At 42.5% G+C, this 15,059-nt stretch overlaps 1 protein-coding gene across 2 annotated transcripts in view; it reads left to right on the top strand.

The window, feature by feature from the left end:
* Window positions 1-225: 225 nt before the first annotated feature.
* The window catches only part of LOC129839496 (phosphoinositide 3-kinase regulatory subunit 6-like), a 31,861-nt gene continuing 17,027 nt past the window's right edge, over window positions 226-15,059 (top strand). The window contains exons 1-8 of one of the 2 annotated variants that reach the window (XM_055906991.1): window positions 226-315; window positions 11,535-11,629; window positions 11,755-11,856; window positions 12,709-12,800; window positions 13,308-13,376; window positions 13,934-14,066; window positions 14,265-14,334; window positions 14,563-14,755. In XM_055906991.1, the coding sequence (XP_055762966.1) occupies window positions 11,617-11,629; window positions 11,755-11,856; window positions 12,709-12,800; window positions 13,308-13,376; window positions 13,934-14,066; window positions 14,265-14,334; window positions 14,563-14,755 (672 nt within the window). In that variant the 5' untranslated portion in view covers window positions 226-315; window positions 11,535-11,616. Of the gene's footprint in view, window positions 316-8,400; window positions 8,561-11,534; window positions 11,630-11,754; window positions 11,857-12,708; window positions 12,801-13,307; window positions 13,377-13,933; window positions 14,067-14,264; window positions 14,335-14,562; window positions 14,756-15,059 lie in introns of those variants that run through there. The other variant, XM_055906989.1, reaches the window with a different exon arrangement.

Here is a 15,059-nt window from a genome sequence, read left to right as displayed (position 1 = left end):
AACAGTAGGCTGACTTAAACAGAATATCAATTGTGTTAAAAATCGATTCAAAGATGAGAAACCTCAACTAGCACAACATACAAGTAAGTATATGTTGTAGGCCTATTTGATAGGATTTAGCCAATCTAGATCGCCAGGGAAACATTTGAGACATTGTATTGGTTGAATAAATCCTCGGTGGGCGTTGTCATACTGTATTACCCCGCGTGCTGCTGTCACAGCGGCAACTGTAACAACGTGTGAAGTTGTACTTCCTGAGCAGAGTTCAATCACCCTCAGAAAGCTTATGGATTTCTTTGCTGAACCTAACAGCAGGTAAATAGTGATTTTATCAACAGAAATAAGCTCTCTTAAATGTATGGCGTTTTTGTTTTGTTAATTTTGAATGGTTTTATAGTAAGATAATTGCTCTTGGACCATTGCATGATTCATGTTTTATGTTCAAGTTGCACAGTTTTGTAACCTAAATACTGCAATAATGTTACACTGTTAAACTCCCTACTGAGATAATGTTTAACTCTTTTTCTGATATGGTGCCAGCGGAGCAAAGCTTTGATGCATATTTCAAAGCAGTAGTCATCAGGCACAAGTGAGCTATTTTCTAATACCAACAATGGATTGTTCTCAGTGTGCCTTTGTATTTTGAGGTTGAGAGTTACATAAACTCCTTTTTATTTAACCTTTATTTAACCAGGAAGGCCTCATTGAGATTTGAAATCTCTTTTTCAAGAGCGTCCTATCTCATTACAAGATTACTGCATATTTTGATTGGTTCCACTCTTTTACTGTTGCTGTTTAAGTTTTCCAGTGAATGAGAATCAGGTTAATTCTTTATCAGTGTGGCAGTGTGGTACTACACTTAGTTAAGGTAACTGAGAGTTCAGAATCTGCCCCACTGTAACCTAACCAGTTCGATAGAGACTCATAAATAAATCCCACTCACGAACTATGCATTCAGTATTTCATTGTGTATTGATAGACAGTTGTGAATGAAAGGAATATGATACATAGAGGGGATAAACATAGTGAACATGGGAAGAGGATGTTCTATTTTTAGTCTTTATAAAAAAGCTACTTGCCATCATGCCTTTTCAAACACACTACGCCCTAACTGGAATACACAAAGGACAACAACAGTTTTTTTTCTCTCCTGAGATAACAACAGTATTATAACACAATGCCTGATTGAAGCTCTGGCTCTGTGGGCGATGTGTGTTTTGTATTGGTGAGTCTAAAGCACAGCTGTCCAGGGTGCATTTCCTCAAGTTTCCTTGTTTTAGATTCAGGTTTCCTGGTCGTTCTGGGTAGTTCTGGGATGAGTGGTGGTCTGGTCCCAGATCTGTTTATGCTGTCTTGCCAACTCATATGGTCAACAGTCAACAAGACAGCACAAACAGATCTGGGACCAGGCTAGATGCGTGATTGGTTGTTGGTGATGTTGTTTGGGCATGGTTCGAATTACTCATTGAGTGTTGGTGCCCATTTCCAGCTATTTAATTACTGTGTTACTACACCGGTATAAGAGCAACTTAAAGATGCACTATGCAGTAATCGCTCTGCCATTTCCTGGTTGCTAAAATTCAAAGGGTGGGATGCACCAACATGGATTAATTTGAATAGTTCGCATAATTTCAGTTTATGTGACAAAACAAGCAAGTATATTGTAGTGAATCATTGTACCATCTAAACCACTGTGAAATATATTTTCCATATCCCAAAATATTGTATTTTCATCTGTTTGAAGCTGGTGTACAAAACCTAAAGTAAAAGAGCAAACATGAAACTTAAGAACAGGAAGTGTAGAAATAGTGCACATAGAACAAATCTACCGTTTCTTAGATTTGCTTTCAATGTGAATGACAGATCTATAACTCACATTTCTATGTTCATTTTGTTAGGTCGCCCTAAAGGTTACATATTGCAGCTTTAATGTATGGGTAAAGTGTTAATTGCTGGATCAATGTTCATATTCCGTGAACTTATGTGGGTTCCCAAGTTTATATTTTAAGTACTTTATAGCGGTGCTCTGATTTGTTATGGGAGTGCCCATAAACCCTGGCCATCCCTGAATATGGACCCTCAATGGTATTACATATTGGCTTGGGTCTTCTGTATGGGCTGCTGGTAGTGTACATAGCTGAGGAGAGCTTAGGCAGTGTAATTATAGGTAAAGCCCTCTGTCTCAATGGGGTTATAAAGTAGCAACCCATGAGTCACTGGATCCAAACACTCTAGGTTTATGGCATGCCTATGTTGATATAAATCAAGAGTGGCCCTCTTGGGAATATGGTAGCCTGGGTGCCAGTCTGTTCCACTGTGCCTGGTTTCCTTATGGAGAGCAGTAACCGACTGGCACCCAGGCTAAGAGTCTGGCATTAGAAATCAATATTTTGCCTCCTTGTTTAACTGAAGAATTGTAAATTGAAATGCTACCTTACTCACAGTCTAAGCCTGACGCTATGATCACATTGAGGTGGCAGGCAAACCGCAGACATACTTCAGCTCAGACACACTTCAGTTGTATTTCAACATCACACTACCTGTTTGTTTTCCTAAAGAAGAATATAAAAACAAAGGCCACACTTTTGGCATCGTCGTGTGCAAAGCCTCCTGGGAGGTTGTCTCCACAATGGCTCGACATGCTCCCTGCCAAGTGTGTGTGTGTTGCGACCACGTCTAGTCTGGCGCCCTGCGTACATCCTGTCCCAGTGGCGGATAGATTGCATTACACCAAACAACCTCCCTAGATAAATGTTTACGTGGTCATTATAACATGTCTTACACTGCTGCTGTACGTGGTCATTATATGTCAAAACCAGCCCTACTAGAATCTACAAAACCATTCCTTAGACATTCAATGGAAAAATGCCATTTGTGCTGAAGCAATGTACAACACTACTAGCCTGGAATCCACAAGCACCCTTGTTACTGAGTTGTCACAGGGCTCTCGTTGTAGCTATGGTAACAACCTTGTTTTCAAACCTGGATTTTTGCTAGATAAGCCTTATATTTCCCGTTAAGGGATGAATGGGAAACCGCTAAGTGCAACGTTCTTATCACTTTGATAAGAGGGAGGCCATACACTTTTGATATCGTGCAAATTATATAATTTCAAGACCTTGAACAGTATGTGTTGTAAATGGTTGTAAAAAGCATAGTACATGATAAACCAGGATCAAAAGCAAGTTCTGTACTGTAGGTCTTTTGTGGAAGTTGAATAGTTGCCATGGCTATAAAGTGTCGTATTTATTTTGGTGAGGTTTACAGTCGTTTTTGTGCGTGCTTGTGTGAACATGCGTGCATGTGTGTGTACAGTACTGTACAATACAGTTGGCCACTGAGTGCTGGTGCCCAAACAACAACCACCCCAGGAGCGACATCCTTAGGTGACCCTCTGTACATGGGCTGACCCAATTCACACCAACAGACCCCCCCGGAGACCCCCTCTTTACCCACCCTCTTCCTCCGGGTCTTCCTCCATCCAAGCCTGATGGTTTTAGCACATGGGGTATAAATCTTCCCCTTAGCCCCGTTGTGTCCAGTCAGAATTGTGTGTGTGTGTGTGTGCCTGCCTGCCTGCCTCCTGAATGTGTGTGTGCATGCTCATGCGTGGGTCTGACGCAAATGTGATGGGGGAACTTATGGTAGAGGGCCAGAGGGTTGCGAGAGTCCACTGGTCTTGAAACACTTCCTCACATTGTTCCTGCTGTGAATGCAGGAAATATTCTTGATTGATATCCCCCCCCCTCACACCAGCAGCATAGAGGGTGCATCTGAAGTGCCACCCTATTCCCTATATGTAGAATGCACTACTTTTAGGACATAACCTATGTTTATTTTCTTACAGGTACATCTGCCACTGGTGGAGGAGAATCATTGACCAGTTTATCTTGTATGGGTTATGGTTACGTAAGGTGTTATGGGTCAGAGGGGTTGGATGTAGATTACTGCTTAGTTTGATGGAGGGAAATACTGTTGGTTTTCAATGGTGTCCCTTTTAGATGTTTTTCTGTACATGGTGCCTTGTTTTTTATGGAAATGATCGAAGAACAACATTTGCCCCATTTGTTACTGGACTGGTTTCCAATAAAAAAAACTTTGTAGTTTTAGTTTGTGACGTGTGGGTTAGCGTTTTTCGTCATGAATCTTGTTCTGGAGGCAGCTCTGCAGAGTGGTCACAAGCTGGCACAGCCACAAAGTCATAAAATCTGTTTTTAAACTTAACCCTAAACTTAACCACACTGCTAACCTTAGCCTTAAAGCAATTTTTCCCCCATTAATTTGGACCATATTTTGAAGTTTGACTTTGCAGCTGGCCTGTCTTAGGGGAAATCACTCAGTTCTGCCTCCAGGACAGAACTCTTGACAATAAACGTCAACTTGCTTGTGACGTGAGGCATTGCTCGACAAAATACTGTAGCAACACAATTTAAGAGTTACTTTAGCTGGGAAATTTATTTGCTTATGTCATGAAAGGAATGTTCTACCGGAATATTTTGACACTGTGCTTGTCTGGTTTTTCAACTGTGACATAATATCGACTCTACACGAGACTAGTTCTCAAGGTATCTCCCTAGGTTTTGTACACAGGTACATGTGAGCCTACAGTGTAGATATATTGTTTTGCTGCTCACTGTCCTAATGTTGGGATTTCAAGCCTCAAGCCACACACACACCTCATCCCCCACCCCCTCCAATTCCTATACTCTCTCTTCTTCCAGGGGCTGGAAGAAGTTAGTTTACTTTACACTGCCAGGCTGTGGTATGTCTGTGCCCTTGTTGTCATCCGCAGGAGCATACCAGCCAACCTTGTTCATTCCTTTACTGGGTACTGCCACTGGCTGATTGGGAATGTAACCAACCAACATAGTCAAAGCAGAAAATATTTTACATGTCCATTGCTACCTTGCAGCCCAACCAAGGTGTATGAATAGAGAGACATTGAATAGAGAGACATTGAACACTGGTCACTTCAAATGATGTTTATATACTGTTGTCTACTCACTGTGTATACATAGTATATACTTTATTCTTGTAGCTCATCCTAATATATTTACTACTGTACCAGTGTTCATTTCGGCACCCTTTTTATTTATACAGTCTAGTCTTAGTCATAGAAATTATAGCATAGCATATTTCTATCTGAACGTTCCATCCTGCTGAACGTGCCGCAGGTTGTTAGCTATTGAGGTAACATGACAAGGTGTAGCCTAAACAAATGGTTAACGGTCTGGTCCGCAAGTAGCCTTGTTTTAGAACGGCCAGCGATATGCTTAATGAATGTAAAATGCAGCCCGCCAATGCACAATAGAAAGAAGAAGAAAAAGTTGTTGCACCGGGATTATGGGTCATACAGTTTCTTTCTAACGGTAGTCTCTCAAGCCATTTTCTCTGAGGAATAGAGGGAGACTTGGCTACAGAACCTGGCTATGAAATGCAATGGGAGGGTTGAGCGAGACTACAAATTCATAGACAGCCTACTTTTCTATACTCAAAGGAGAGGAATTCATCGCTAGTTTCGTAAAGCAGCTTGTGTTTCTTAACCAGGCAAAGGGTAGCTAACTAGAAGGCCGGTGGTTAGCTACGAGGACGCAACAGAGTCGCCTGCGCGTCTGCCAACACTCGTCGCTTGCTCCCCCACAGGTCAGCAGCTGATGTAGGCTGTGTGTGCGCTGGGTGTGGCAGCTGAACAGTACCGCGCTGAGCATCTGTGCTGCTAAAATTAATTGTGTTTATCAATGAAAAACTAAAAAAAAAATCAAAAACTCTTGTCCAGTCCACTTATTAGTCACAGAGATTTAGTCACTTATTAGTCACAGAGATTCGTCTCGTTTTAGTCAACTGAAATGAAAAATATTTTTAACGTAGTTTTAGTTATAGTTTTTCTGGGACTATTTAGTCAGTTATTGTCTCGTCAATTGCCACTGAAAAATAGGTGTTTGATGAATATTTTTGTCCCTTTTTTTGACGAAATTAACACTGTACTACTGTACATACCATTTGCTTTTCCAAATGTTACACTGTCTATCCACACCACGTAATTATATTTATATTCAAGGTTCTGAAACTGCTCACTATAATATATCTGCTTGAATTGTTAATTGATTTATTGTTTTCGAATATTTTTTTAATTCGATTTTTTTGCTAGACTTTTGCTAAACTTTGATTTGATTGATTTGAATAAAGGAGCAGGAAAAGACACTTCTATAATCTGCATGTTTGCATAACGTTTTGCCTGTAAACGGATTACAATGACTAGGCCTATTAGACTAAAGTTGCCAAGGTCATAAATTAAATCTCAGCCATAGACTCTACACCTGTATAGTCCTGCACAGTAGTTTTTATAGGGTGAGTGTGTGCGTGTGCGTTCATGCATGCGTGTGTGTGTGTGTGTGTGTGTGTGTGTGTGTGTGTGTGTGTGTGTGTATGAAACCCTAATCACCTGAGTAACCCGGCATGTACTGTAGGGTGTATATAGGTATGTGATCATGTGAAAGGGGCGTGGTTAGCTGGGTAAACACAGGTGTGACTGAAGTAACGGGAAAGGGTTGTAACCAGGCAGAGAGATTATCAAACCGGATGGGTCGGATTACTGAGCCCTGAGTGACTCCACTACTGCAGTACCTATCAGATGTATACAACTTGCTTTGCTTTAGTCTTTGTTATGATAAGTCAAGTCATTGTGAGTGCAGTGCCCTTGAAGAGTGAATTACTGCATACAAATATTTATTTTCCTCCTTGAGGATCACATCTGTTTTTAGCCATGTACCATGTACAATTATACAGTCTGATAAGGGTATGTTTGATTGTATTGTAGCACATTGTTTGTGAGTGTTCATGTCCACCTGAGGCCTGGGGTTTTGTGGTGGTAGAGCACTCCCCTCTGCAAACTTGGACTTCAGTCTTGTACTTCTTTCTTGAAGTATAAGCTTTTACCATTGGTTTTGGCTACTATAAACAAAAGCTCCAAATCTCATCCACAGGCAGAGCTCTAGTTGTGTGCCACTTGCAACACCCATATCAAATCTACACGATATACAGACCTAGAATTGTCTGCAGATCACTACTCATTGTTGCTACACGTACACTTTCCTCCCTCAGTTTGCAAGGACATGAATACTTAGTGCAGAAACTGACATTTTTGAATTGACCGGCTGTTTTTAGGCTCTTCATTTGGCAACGCATGAATGAAACTTCTGGGGCACACACACTCACACATATTCACACACACTCACACATATTCACACACACTCACACATATTCACACACACACACACACACACACACACACACACACACACACACACACACACACACACACACACACACACACACACACACACACACACACACACACACACACACACACACACACACACACACACACACTCCAACCTAAATATACCCTGTGGAGCGTGGTGCAACCCTACGCATTCACACAGAGAGGAAATGTCTCAGGTCCTGTCCTCCCTCCGTACGTAAGGTGTTAAAATATATATATGTTAGTATGCCTGTGAGAGACGATGTTGAAGAGAGAGAGTGAGGGGGAGGGAGAGTGGGGGAGGATGGAGAGAAAGGCGAGGGAGTGAAGGACAGAGTGTAGAAAGAGAGAAAGAGTGAGAGAGAGACAGACCAAGTAATAGAGAGAGAGAGTGTGAGAAAAGGCGAGGGAATGAAGGACAGTGTAGAAAGAGAGAAAGAGTGAGAGAGAGACAGACCAAGTCAGAGAGAGAGAGAGAGAAAAGGCGAGGGAGTGAAGGACAGTGTACAAAGAGAGAAAGAGTGAGAGAGAGACAGACCAAGTCAGAGAGAGAGAGAGAGAAAGAGAGAGAGAGAGTGAGAGAGAGAGAGACAGACAGACCAAGTCAGAGAGAGAGAGAGAAAGGAAGAGAGTGAGTGAGGGGTGCATCAGGAACAGGAAACGTGTGGTCACCCAGGCAGTTGCTGAGTTGCTGAGGCAGCGCTGTTATCCGTGTTGCTGTCATTCCCTGCGTCGTGCTTTATTGCAGGGATCAAGATTAAATCCCCTCCAACTAAACCTCCATTTTTCTACTGTAGCCTCAGGAACAACCTCTGGGCAGCCTGAGGGAGAGCGTGAAAGAGAGGGGGGAAAGTTGAGAAAAAGATACAAGAAAAATAAAAAAAAGATATAAGAAAACAGAAAGACAAAAATAGAGTCCGAGCGAGAGAGCGAGCGAGCGAGCGAGAGCGAAAATACAACATTAAACACAGTTCAAACAGGTTGCTGCTGTTACCTTGCCCCCAAACGTCCTCCTCCAAACCGCCACCTCACTTTCCTCCTCCCCCTCTACCTCTCTCTCTCCCCCTCTCAGAACACTGCTACTTCTTTCTCTCTCCCCCTCCCTCAGAACACTGCCACTCTCTCTGTCACCACCCCCACCACCTTGTCACTACCTCCCAGTTAGAGGAAGTTCACTCCACTTCACTATTCTCTCTGTCAGACCCCGCAGCAGCACGTTGAACACTGAGCCAGTGTGACGGAAATTAAGGGAACCTTTTGTGTATCGCTAAAATGAGGAACCTTTCTGGGAGGGAAAAGGTATGGGGATTTGTTTTTGGCGGTTCATCCGTTTTGTGTGCTTTGGTCGGTAGGTACTGGATGGTGGATGTGTCTGGGATAGAACTTGAAGCTGCAAACTAATTGTGAACTTTCGGTATGAGAACTAACATGGAGAGAGAGGCACTCTGCCTCTGGCTTAGGGAACCGTTACATGCTTTGTCAGATAGTCGTTTCTTTCCATGTTTTGACTGGATCAGAAATGTCTCAACAGAACATTTGGTGCCACTTTATAGACTAGTAAGGTGACAATTCAATTCAGCTGTGTTATTTTGGGTCAGTTTATTCAAAACTGAGGAAGTGATACAGTTATTTATGCTGAGTATTTTTCACTTTTCTAAACATCTAGGTATGCTGTTAGCTGAGGCATGTCGTGAAAGTCAAGTTGTTGGTATAGTTGTTGGAGAAACACTGCAGTATATTCTATTTGGCAATTTAATTCAAATGGAAATATACTTGTAATTTATTTTACTCCCATATCCTCTATCTCTAAGGCAAGTTACAGTAATACACCTTTTTATGCTCAGTAATGTTTATAACTCCACAACAGTTTCACTAGTTCACTGTTAGTCTACCTCAATTAAACTTTACCCCCGCATATTGATTCGGTATCAATACCCCCTGTATATAGCCTCGTTGTTGTTATTCTATTTTTAAATTTTTATTTAATTTTTTACTTGAGTTATTTTGTAAATATTTTCTTAACTCTTTTTCTTGAACTGCATTGTTGGTTAAGGGCTTGTAAGTAAGCATTTCACAGCAAGGTCTACACCTATTGTATGCGGCGCATGTGACAAATAACATTTGATTTGATTCTATCTATCTTGTCTTGTGATGATGCATCCTGCATGTACAGTTGAAGTCTGACATTTACATACACTTAGGTTGGAGTCATTAAAACTCGTTTTTCAACCACTCCACACATTTCTTGTTAACAAACTATAGTTTTGGCAAGTCGGTTAGGACATCTACTTTGTGCATGACACAAGTATTTTTTCCAACAATTGTTTACAGACAGATTATTTCACTTATAATTCACTGTATCACAATTCCAGTGGGTCAGAAATGTACATACACTCAATTGACTGCGCCTTTAAACAGCTTGGAAAATTCCAGAAAATTTTGTCATGGCTTTAGTAGCTTCTGATAAGCTAATTGACATCATTTGAGTCAATTGGAGGTGTACCTGTGGATGTATTTCAAGGCCTACTTTCAAACTCAGTGCCTTATGCTTGACATCATGGGAAAATCAAAAGAAATCAGCCAAGACCTCAGAAAAACATTTGTAGACCTCCACAGGTCTGGTTCATCCTTGGGAGCAATTTCCAAACGCCTGAAGGTCCCACGTTAATCTGTACAAACAATAGTACGCAAGTATAAACACCTTGGGACCACGCAGCCGTTATACCGCTCAGGAAGGAGACGCGTTCTGTCTCCTAGAGATGAACATACTTTGGTGCGAAAAGGGCAAATCAATCCCAGAACAACAGCAAAGGACCTTGTGAAGATGCTGGAGGAAGCAGGTACAAAAGTATCTATATCCACAGTAAAACAAGTCCTATATCGACATAACCTGAAAGGCCGCTCAGCAAGGAAGAAGCCACTGCTCCAAAACCTCCATAAAAGAGCCAGACTACGGTTTGCAACTGCACATGGGGACAAAGATCATACTTTTTAGAGAAATGTCCTCTGGTCTGATGAAACAAAAATAGAACTGTTTGGCTATAATGACCATCGTTATGTTTGGAGGAAAAAGGGGGAGGCTTGCAAGCCGAAGAACACCATCCCAACCGTGAAGCACGGGGGTGGCAGCATCATGTTGTGGGGGTGATTTTCTGCAGGAGGGACTGGTGCACTTCACAAAATAGATGGCATAGATGTGGCTATATGGAAGCAACATCTCAAGACATCAGTCAGGAAGTTAAAGTTGACCCCAAGCATACTTCCAAAGTTGTGGCAAAATGGCTGAAGGACAACAAAGTCAAGGTTTTGGAGTGGCCATCACAACTTATTGTGGGAAGCTTGTGGAAGGCTACCCAAAACGTTTGACCCAAGTTAAACAATTTAAAGGCAATGCTACCAAATACTAATTGAGTGTATGTAAACTTCTGACCCACTGGGAATGTGATGAACGAAATAAAAGCTGAAATAAATATTTCTCTCTACTATTATTCTGACATTTCACATTCTTAAAATAAAGTGGTGATCCTAACTGACCTAAGACAGGGAATTTTTTACTAGGATTTAATGTCAGGAATTGTCAAAAACTGAGTTTAAATGTATTTGGCTAAGGTTCCAACTTCAACTTTATACTGTAAGTGTACATCACAGATCTGAATATCAAGAAGTCATCGTCTCTCACTGTTGGGAACTTTCATTTTGACATGATGGGTCGTTTTATACTTGACGTGTGAAGCTGTCCCATAGACCTCTGTACATCCCCAGTCATTTTAGTCTTTGTTATGGGGGATGGTGAGAAACAGGTGGGTAGATGACTGATCTCTAACTAAAGCCAAAAAACCGAAACACTTGGGACGGGGTATAATTCTATTCACGCGGCGATAAACTAGACTGTGAGAAAGAGAAGCAGGGAAAGAGGTTGTTTATGAGGCAATGAGAACGATCAGCCCTGTTCTATTGGAACAGTAGTGTGACTGTGACCGTGGCACCTGCTGCTGAAACTCATTATGTCCAGTCTTATTGCTCGGTTTTGTGTGTTTGTGTGTGTGTGTGTGTGTGTGTGTGTGTTTGTTTCGTGGTCAATTCACTGGCTCTACACTCTACACTGGCTCTACTCACAAGTCCTAAGTAACACCTCTGTGCCACAAGAATGTCCAGTGCATCATTTAAGCCTTTTTCCTGGTTAAATAAAGGATAACAGCCCTCAAAAGCCCATGTCATGCCTCCGGTGGGTACCGCTAACAGCTTTGACTTTCTTCTTGTCCCGTCCCTATAGATACCAGGCCGTGGCCCCGCCATGCATGTGAGACATGACCAACAAGGCAGCCTGAGATAGCTCGAGCAGCCCCCCTAGCAGCATGGAGCCTATAGGTAATATATGGGGAATAGGATGTCATTTGAAAAGTGGAATACATGTACATTTGATCCAAAATGGAACATTTGCTGTACGACTTTTATTAACATTAACTCTTAACCTCTGACTCCTGACTCTCCAGGCAGCTGCGCCCCCTTGGCCTCAGAGTCGGACATCTACCGCAGTGTCCAGGCCGTGCTCAGGGAGCTGGAGAGCCAGCTCCCCTCCTCTGTGAACAATAAAGGTAAACCCATCAGTAGTTTCCACTAGACTCTTTATGGGGTTTACACACTGTTGAGTTGAGGTGAGCTGAGAGGTAGTGAACCGGCTCGCTTTCCAGTGAGCATGGTTCCGTTTCAGGTCAGGCTGCTTTTGTTGCACATTTCCAGTCTGGTTTGGTCAGAGGTGTCGCTAACTGGCTAGCTTCAACTGGTAGTGCTAGCTAGATGCATAACAAGCGTCATCAAGTAACCCCCACATTACTGACCCAAAGCTCAATAACGATACATATGGGTACCCTTATATCACAGGAGGCTGGTGAGGGGAGGACGGCTCATAATAATGGCTGGAAGGAAGTCAATGGAATGGTTTCAAGCACATGGAAACGATGTGTTTGATACCGTTCCATTTATTCAATTCCAGCCATTATTATGAGCCGTCCTCCCCTCACCAGCCTCCTGTGATATAAGGGTACCCATATATATCGTTATTGAGCTCCCCAATTAAAGTGCCACCAGCCGCCTATGCCTTACATACAAAGCATCTAGGTTTAAAATAGACTAAAGGTCCCTGACTTGCCTCTCTGCTCCACCGTCCGGAAGGAGTTGATCCTCTTTAATATTCCGTATTAATCTGCCCAAACCACATGAGAATGACACATAACCGCTGCCTGCCAATAATCGGAAAATTGCACTTAGTCAGCTATTCGTTTTATCCACAGTTTGGGTTCGTTGTGCAATGGAACAAAGCATTGGCACTGAGTCACACCAGCTATTTGTGTAGCGCTATGTCTATGGAAACAACAGAGAGTGTGAGGGCTGTTTAGTGCCATCTGTGGAAATGTTTGCAAGTGCTGAGTGTGTGTTTCTATTCGAAGGGATGCTAAGATGGACGCTGCACAAGAAGGTTCGGAACAATCCTGCCAACAGTCTCATTCTGGTGAGAGTCGTCGTCAAGGAGCTGGAAAGGGTATGTCATCAGTGTGCTCCGTTAGGCCATTCCGGGGCCTTATATGGAGAAATATAAGTCTCTGGGCCATTCATTATTAGTTTTCACTGCAGTGTCAAGAGACATGATAAGACAATCAACGATTGCTACCCAAATACATTTGAAAAGAACACTGAGATTGTCAAGGACATTGTGCAACAATGTGAAACATGAATGTGATGTCTAGTGGGAAACGGGCGGATTGGCCATCTGGCATTTCGGGCAAACACTAGATGGAATGGTTTATTTTTAGCCCAGTGGGTCTGTCAAACTTGGGGTTTTTTTACACAAAATTATAATTAACTTGCTAATAATTGGCCGGTGTGGAGGCCTCAAATAATTGCCAATGTGTTAGAAATGCCAGGGCCGATTTCTGGTCCCAGTCCGCCCCTTGTGGTAACAGATAAGCTATATTTTACAGACAAACTTTATATAAGTGAGTAACTGACTAACACAGTAGTTTGTGTGTTTGTCTCTTGTTGTCTGCAGGCTGAGAGGGTAGACTGTCGGACACACATCATCCCCCTGCTCCACACACTCATCTATGCTGTCATCCAGGTAAGTTCCCGGAGCTTACATTACACAAGGAAACACCTGTCAGACATGACAACAGCATCTTTACAGACCAATCTCAGGGTTGGCTGGGAAGAAGCTTTCATTTGGGGGATTGGATCATTTCCCACCACTGTTTTGATGATCTCAGATTTGATGAAGCCTTATTTCCTGTTAATCGTCTACTACACTTCCTGGTCAGGCTAGGTCAGGACTCTGTACTGTCGTAGACCTTTATATCTTCTTTATCTGTTAGTGTCTTCTTAAAGAGACAGTTCTTGTTTTTACCAGAGCCATAGGCTCTTTATAGTAGAATAGAATGGGATGGAAAATAATGGAATATTACAAACCATTAATGATTGCGAGCAATTTAAAACAGTATATGTTGTATATTGAAGTTTTGGGAAGTTTGTGCAGGTATTTATGGAGGGAAATGGTACTATACTGTATTTGAGGGTTGTGTGTATGTACCATACCAATTGTGTTTGGTGGTTCAGGTAAGTCCGAGGACAGCTGTGACTGACTGACAGTGCTAACTGTGCGTATATCTGTGTATGTTCCAGTCAGCCTACCTTCCTGACGACCTGTACAAGCGGGTGTATGACTTCTGTAAGAGGCTGCTTACCCTCCCCCAGCCCTACTGTACTGTAGGCCTCAGCTACACCAGACGCATGAAGACAGAACGCTACACGCCAGGTACTGAAACCAACATACATCCTTCGTCTAACCTGTCGAGTGATGTATTTTCTATTATGTATTAGATAAGACTTTATTGGTAGACTTTACTGTAATACACTTTATAATGAAGAGGGATGTTTGTTTCAACGTATTCAATGGCTGTAGTACGAGAATGTCATGTGTTTTACTTGGATGGTAAATCTTTTTGACCCACAGGAGTGCTGTATCAGAGGATGGTGGTTGCAGAGCAGAGCCTGAAGAATGACTACCATCCCTTTCAGGAGAGGTGAGAGAACAACCTAACTTGATGTTGTATACACACGGTGACACAGAGAGAAGCACAGTACAGTGTAGAAGCCATTTTTTACTTATGGTGTAGAATGACATGCTGTTTGTAGATAAAGTAGCTTGTAATAACAGCAGGTTGCATGTGAACTGCCGACCAAACAATTAGGGAACTGGTTAATCAAGGATAACCAAAGGCAATAACTCAACCTCTCCTACGGTCTCCTAGGGTGTTTGTGTTCGCCGATCCGGCGGTCTTCTCCGGCCCCCACGGTGAGGCGCTGAGGGGGGACATCGAGGCCTCGGGGTCAGGGGGGTATCTGAATCCCCTTGACCACATGCGGAGCGTGGTCCAACACTCCATCCAGGCTGCTCTAGGAGGGGAGCTGTGCCACGGTCCTAAACTGGCACAGGCACTGAAGGTGAGTGTGGTCGCGCTGTGGTTGTGTTAACATTGAGTTTCGCTATGACGTTTCTTCTTCTTTAAGTCTGGTCTTTCCGAATGCGTATGTGATGATGGGCTTCAGGGTCAAAGTTCTTGGTAAAACCCTCCATTTACTTTCTTTCTTTCTTTTTGGCTTTATTTATTTGTCCATCCATCCCACTTCGGAGAACAAAAGTAACTTTGTTTTTACCACATTGTTTTTGTTACATGCACATTCTAGCCACATTTTACACAGTAGGAAAACCTTTTGGGTTTGACTTCTGTTCTCGAGTAAAGAAACT

The sequence above is a fragment of the Salvelinus fontinalis genome, chromosome 40, assembly GCF_029448725.1.
Source record: "Salvelinus fontinalis isolate EN_2023a chromosome 40, ASM2944872v1, whole genome shotgun sequence".
NCBI lineage: Eukaryota > Metazoa > Chordata > Actinopteri > Salmoniformes > Salmonidae > Salvelinus > Salvelinus fontinalis.
The sequence above is the reverse complement of the archived record's forward strand: the minus strand, read 5'-3'. Positions and strand labels throughout refer to the sequence as shown.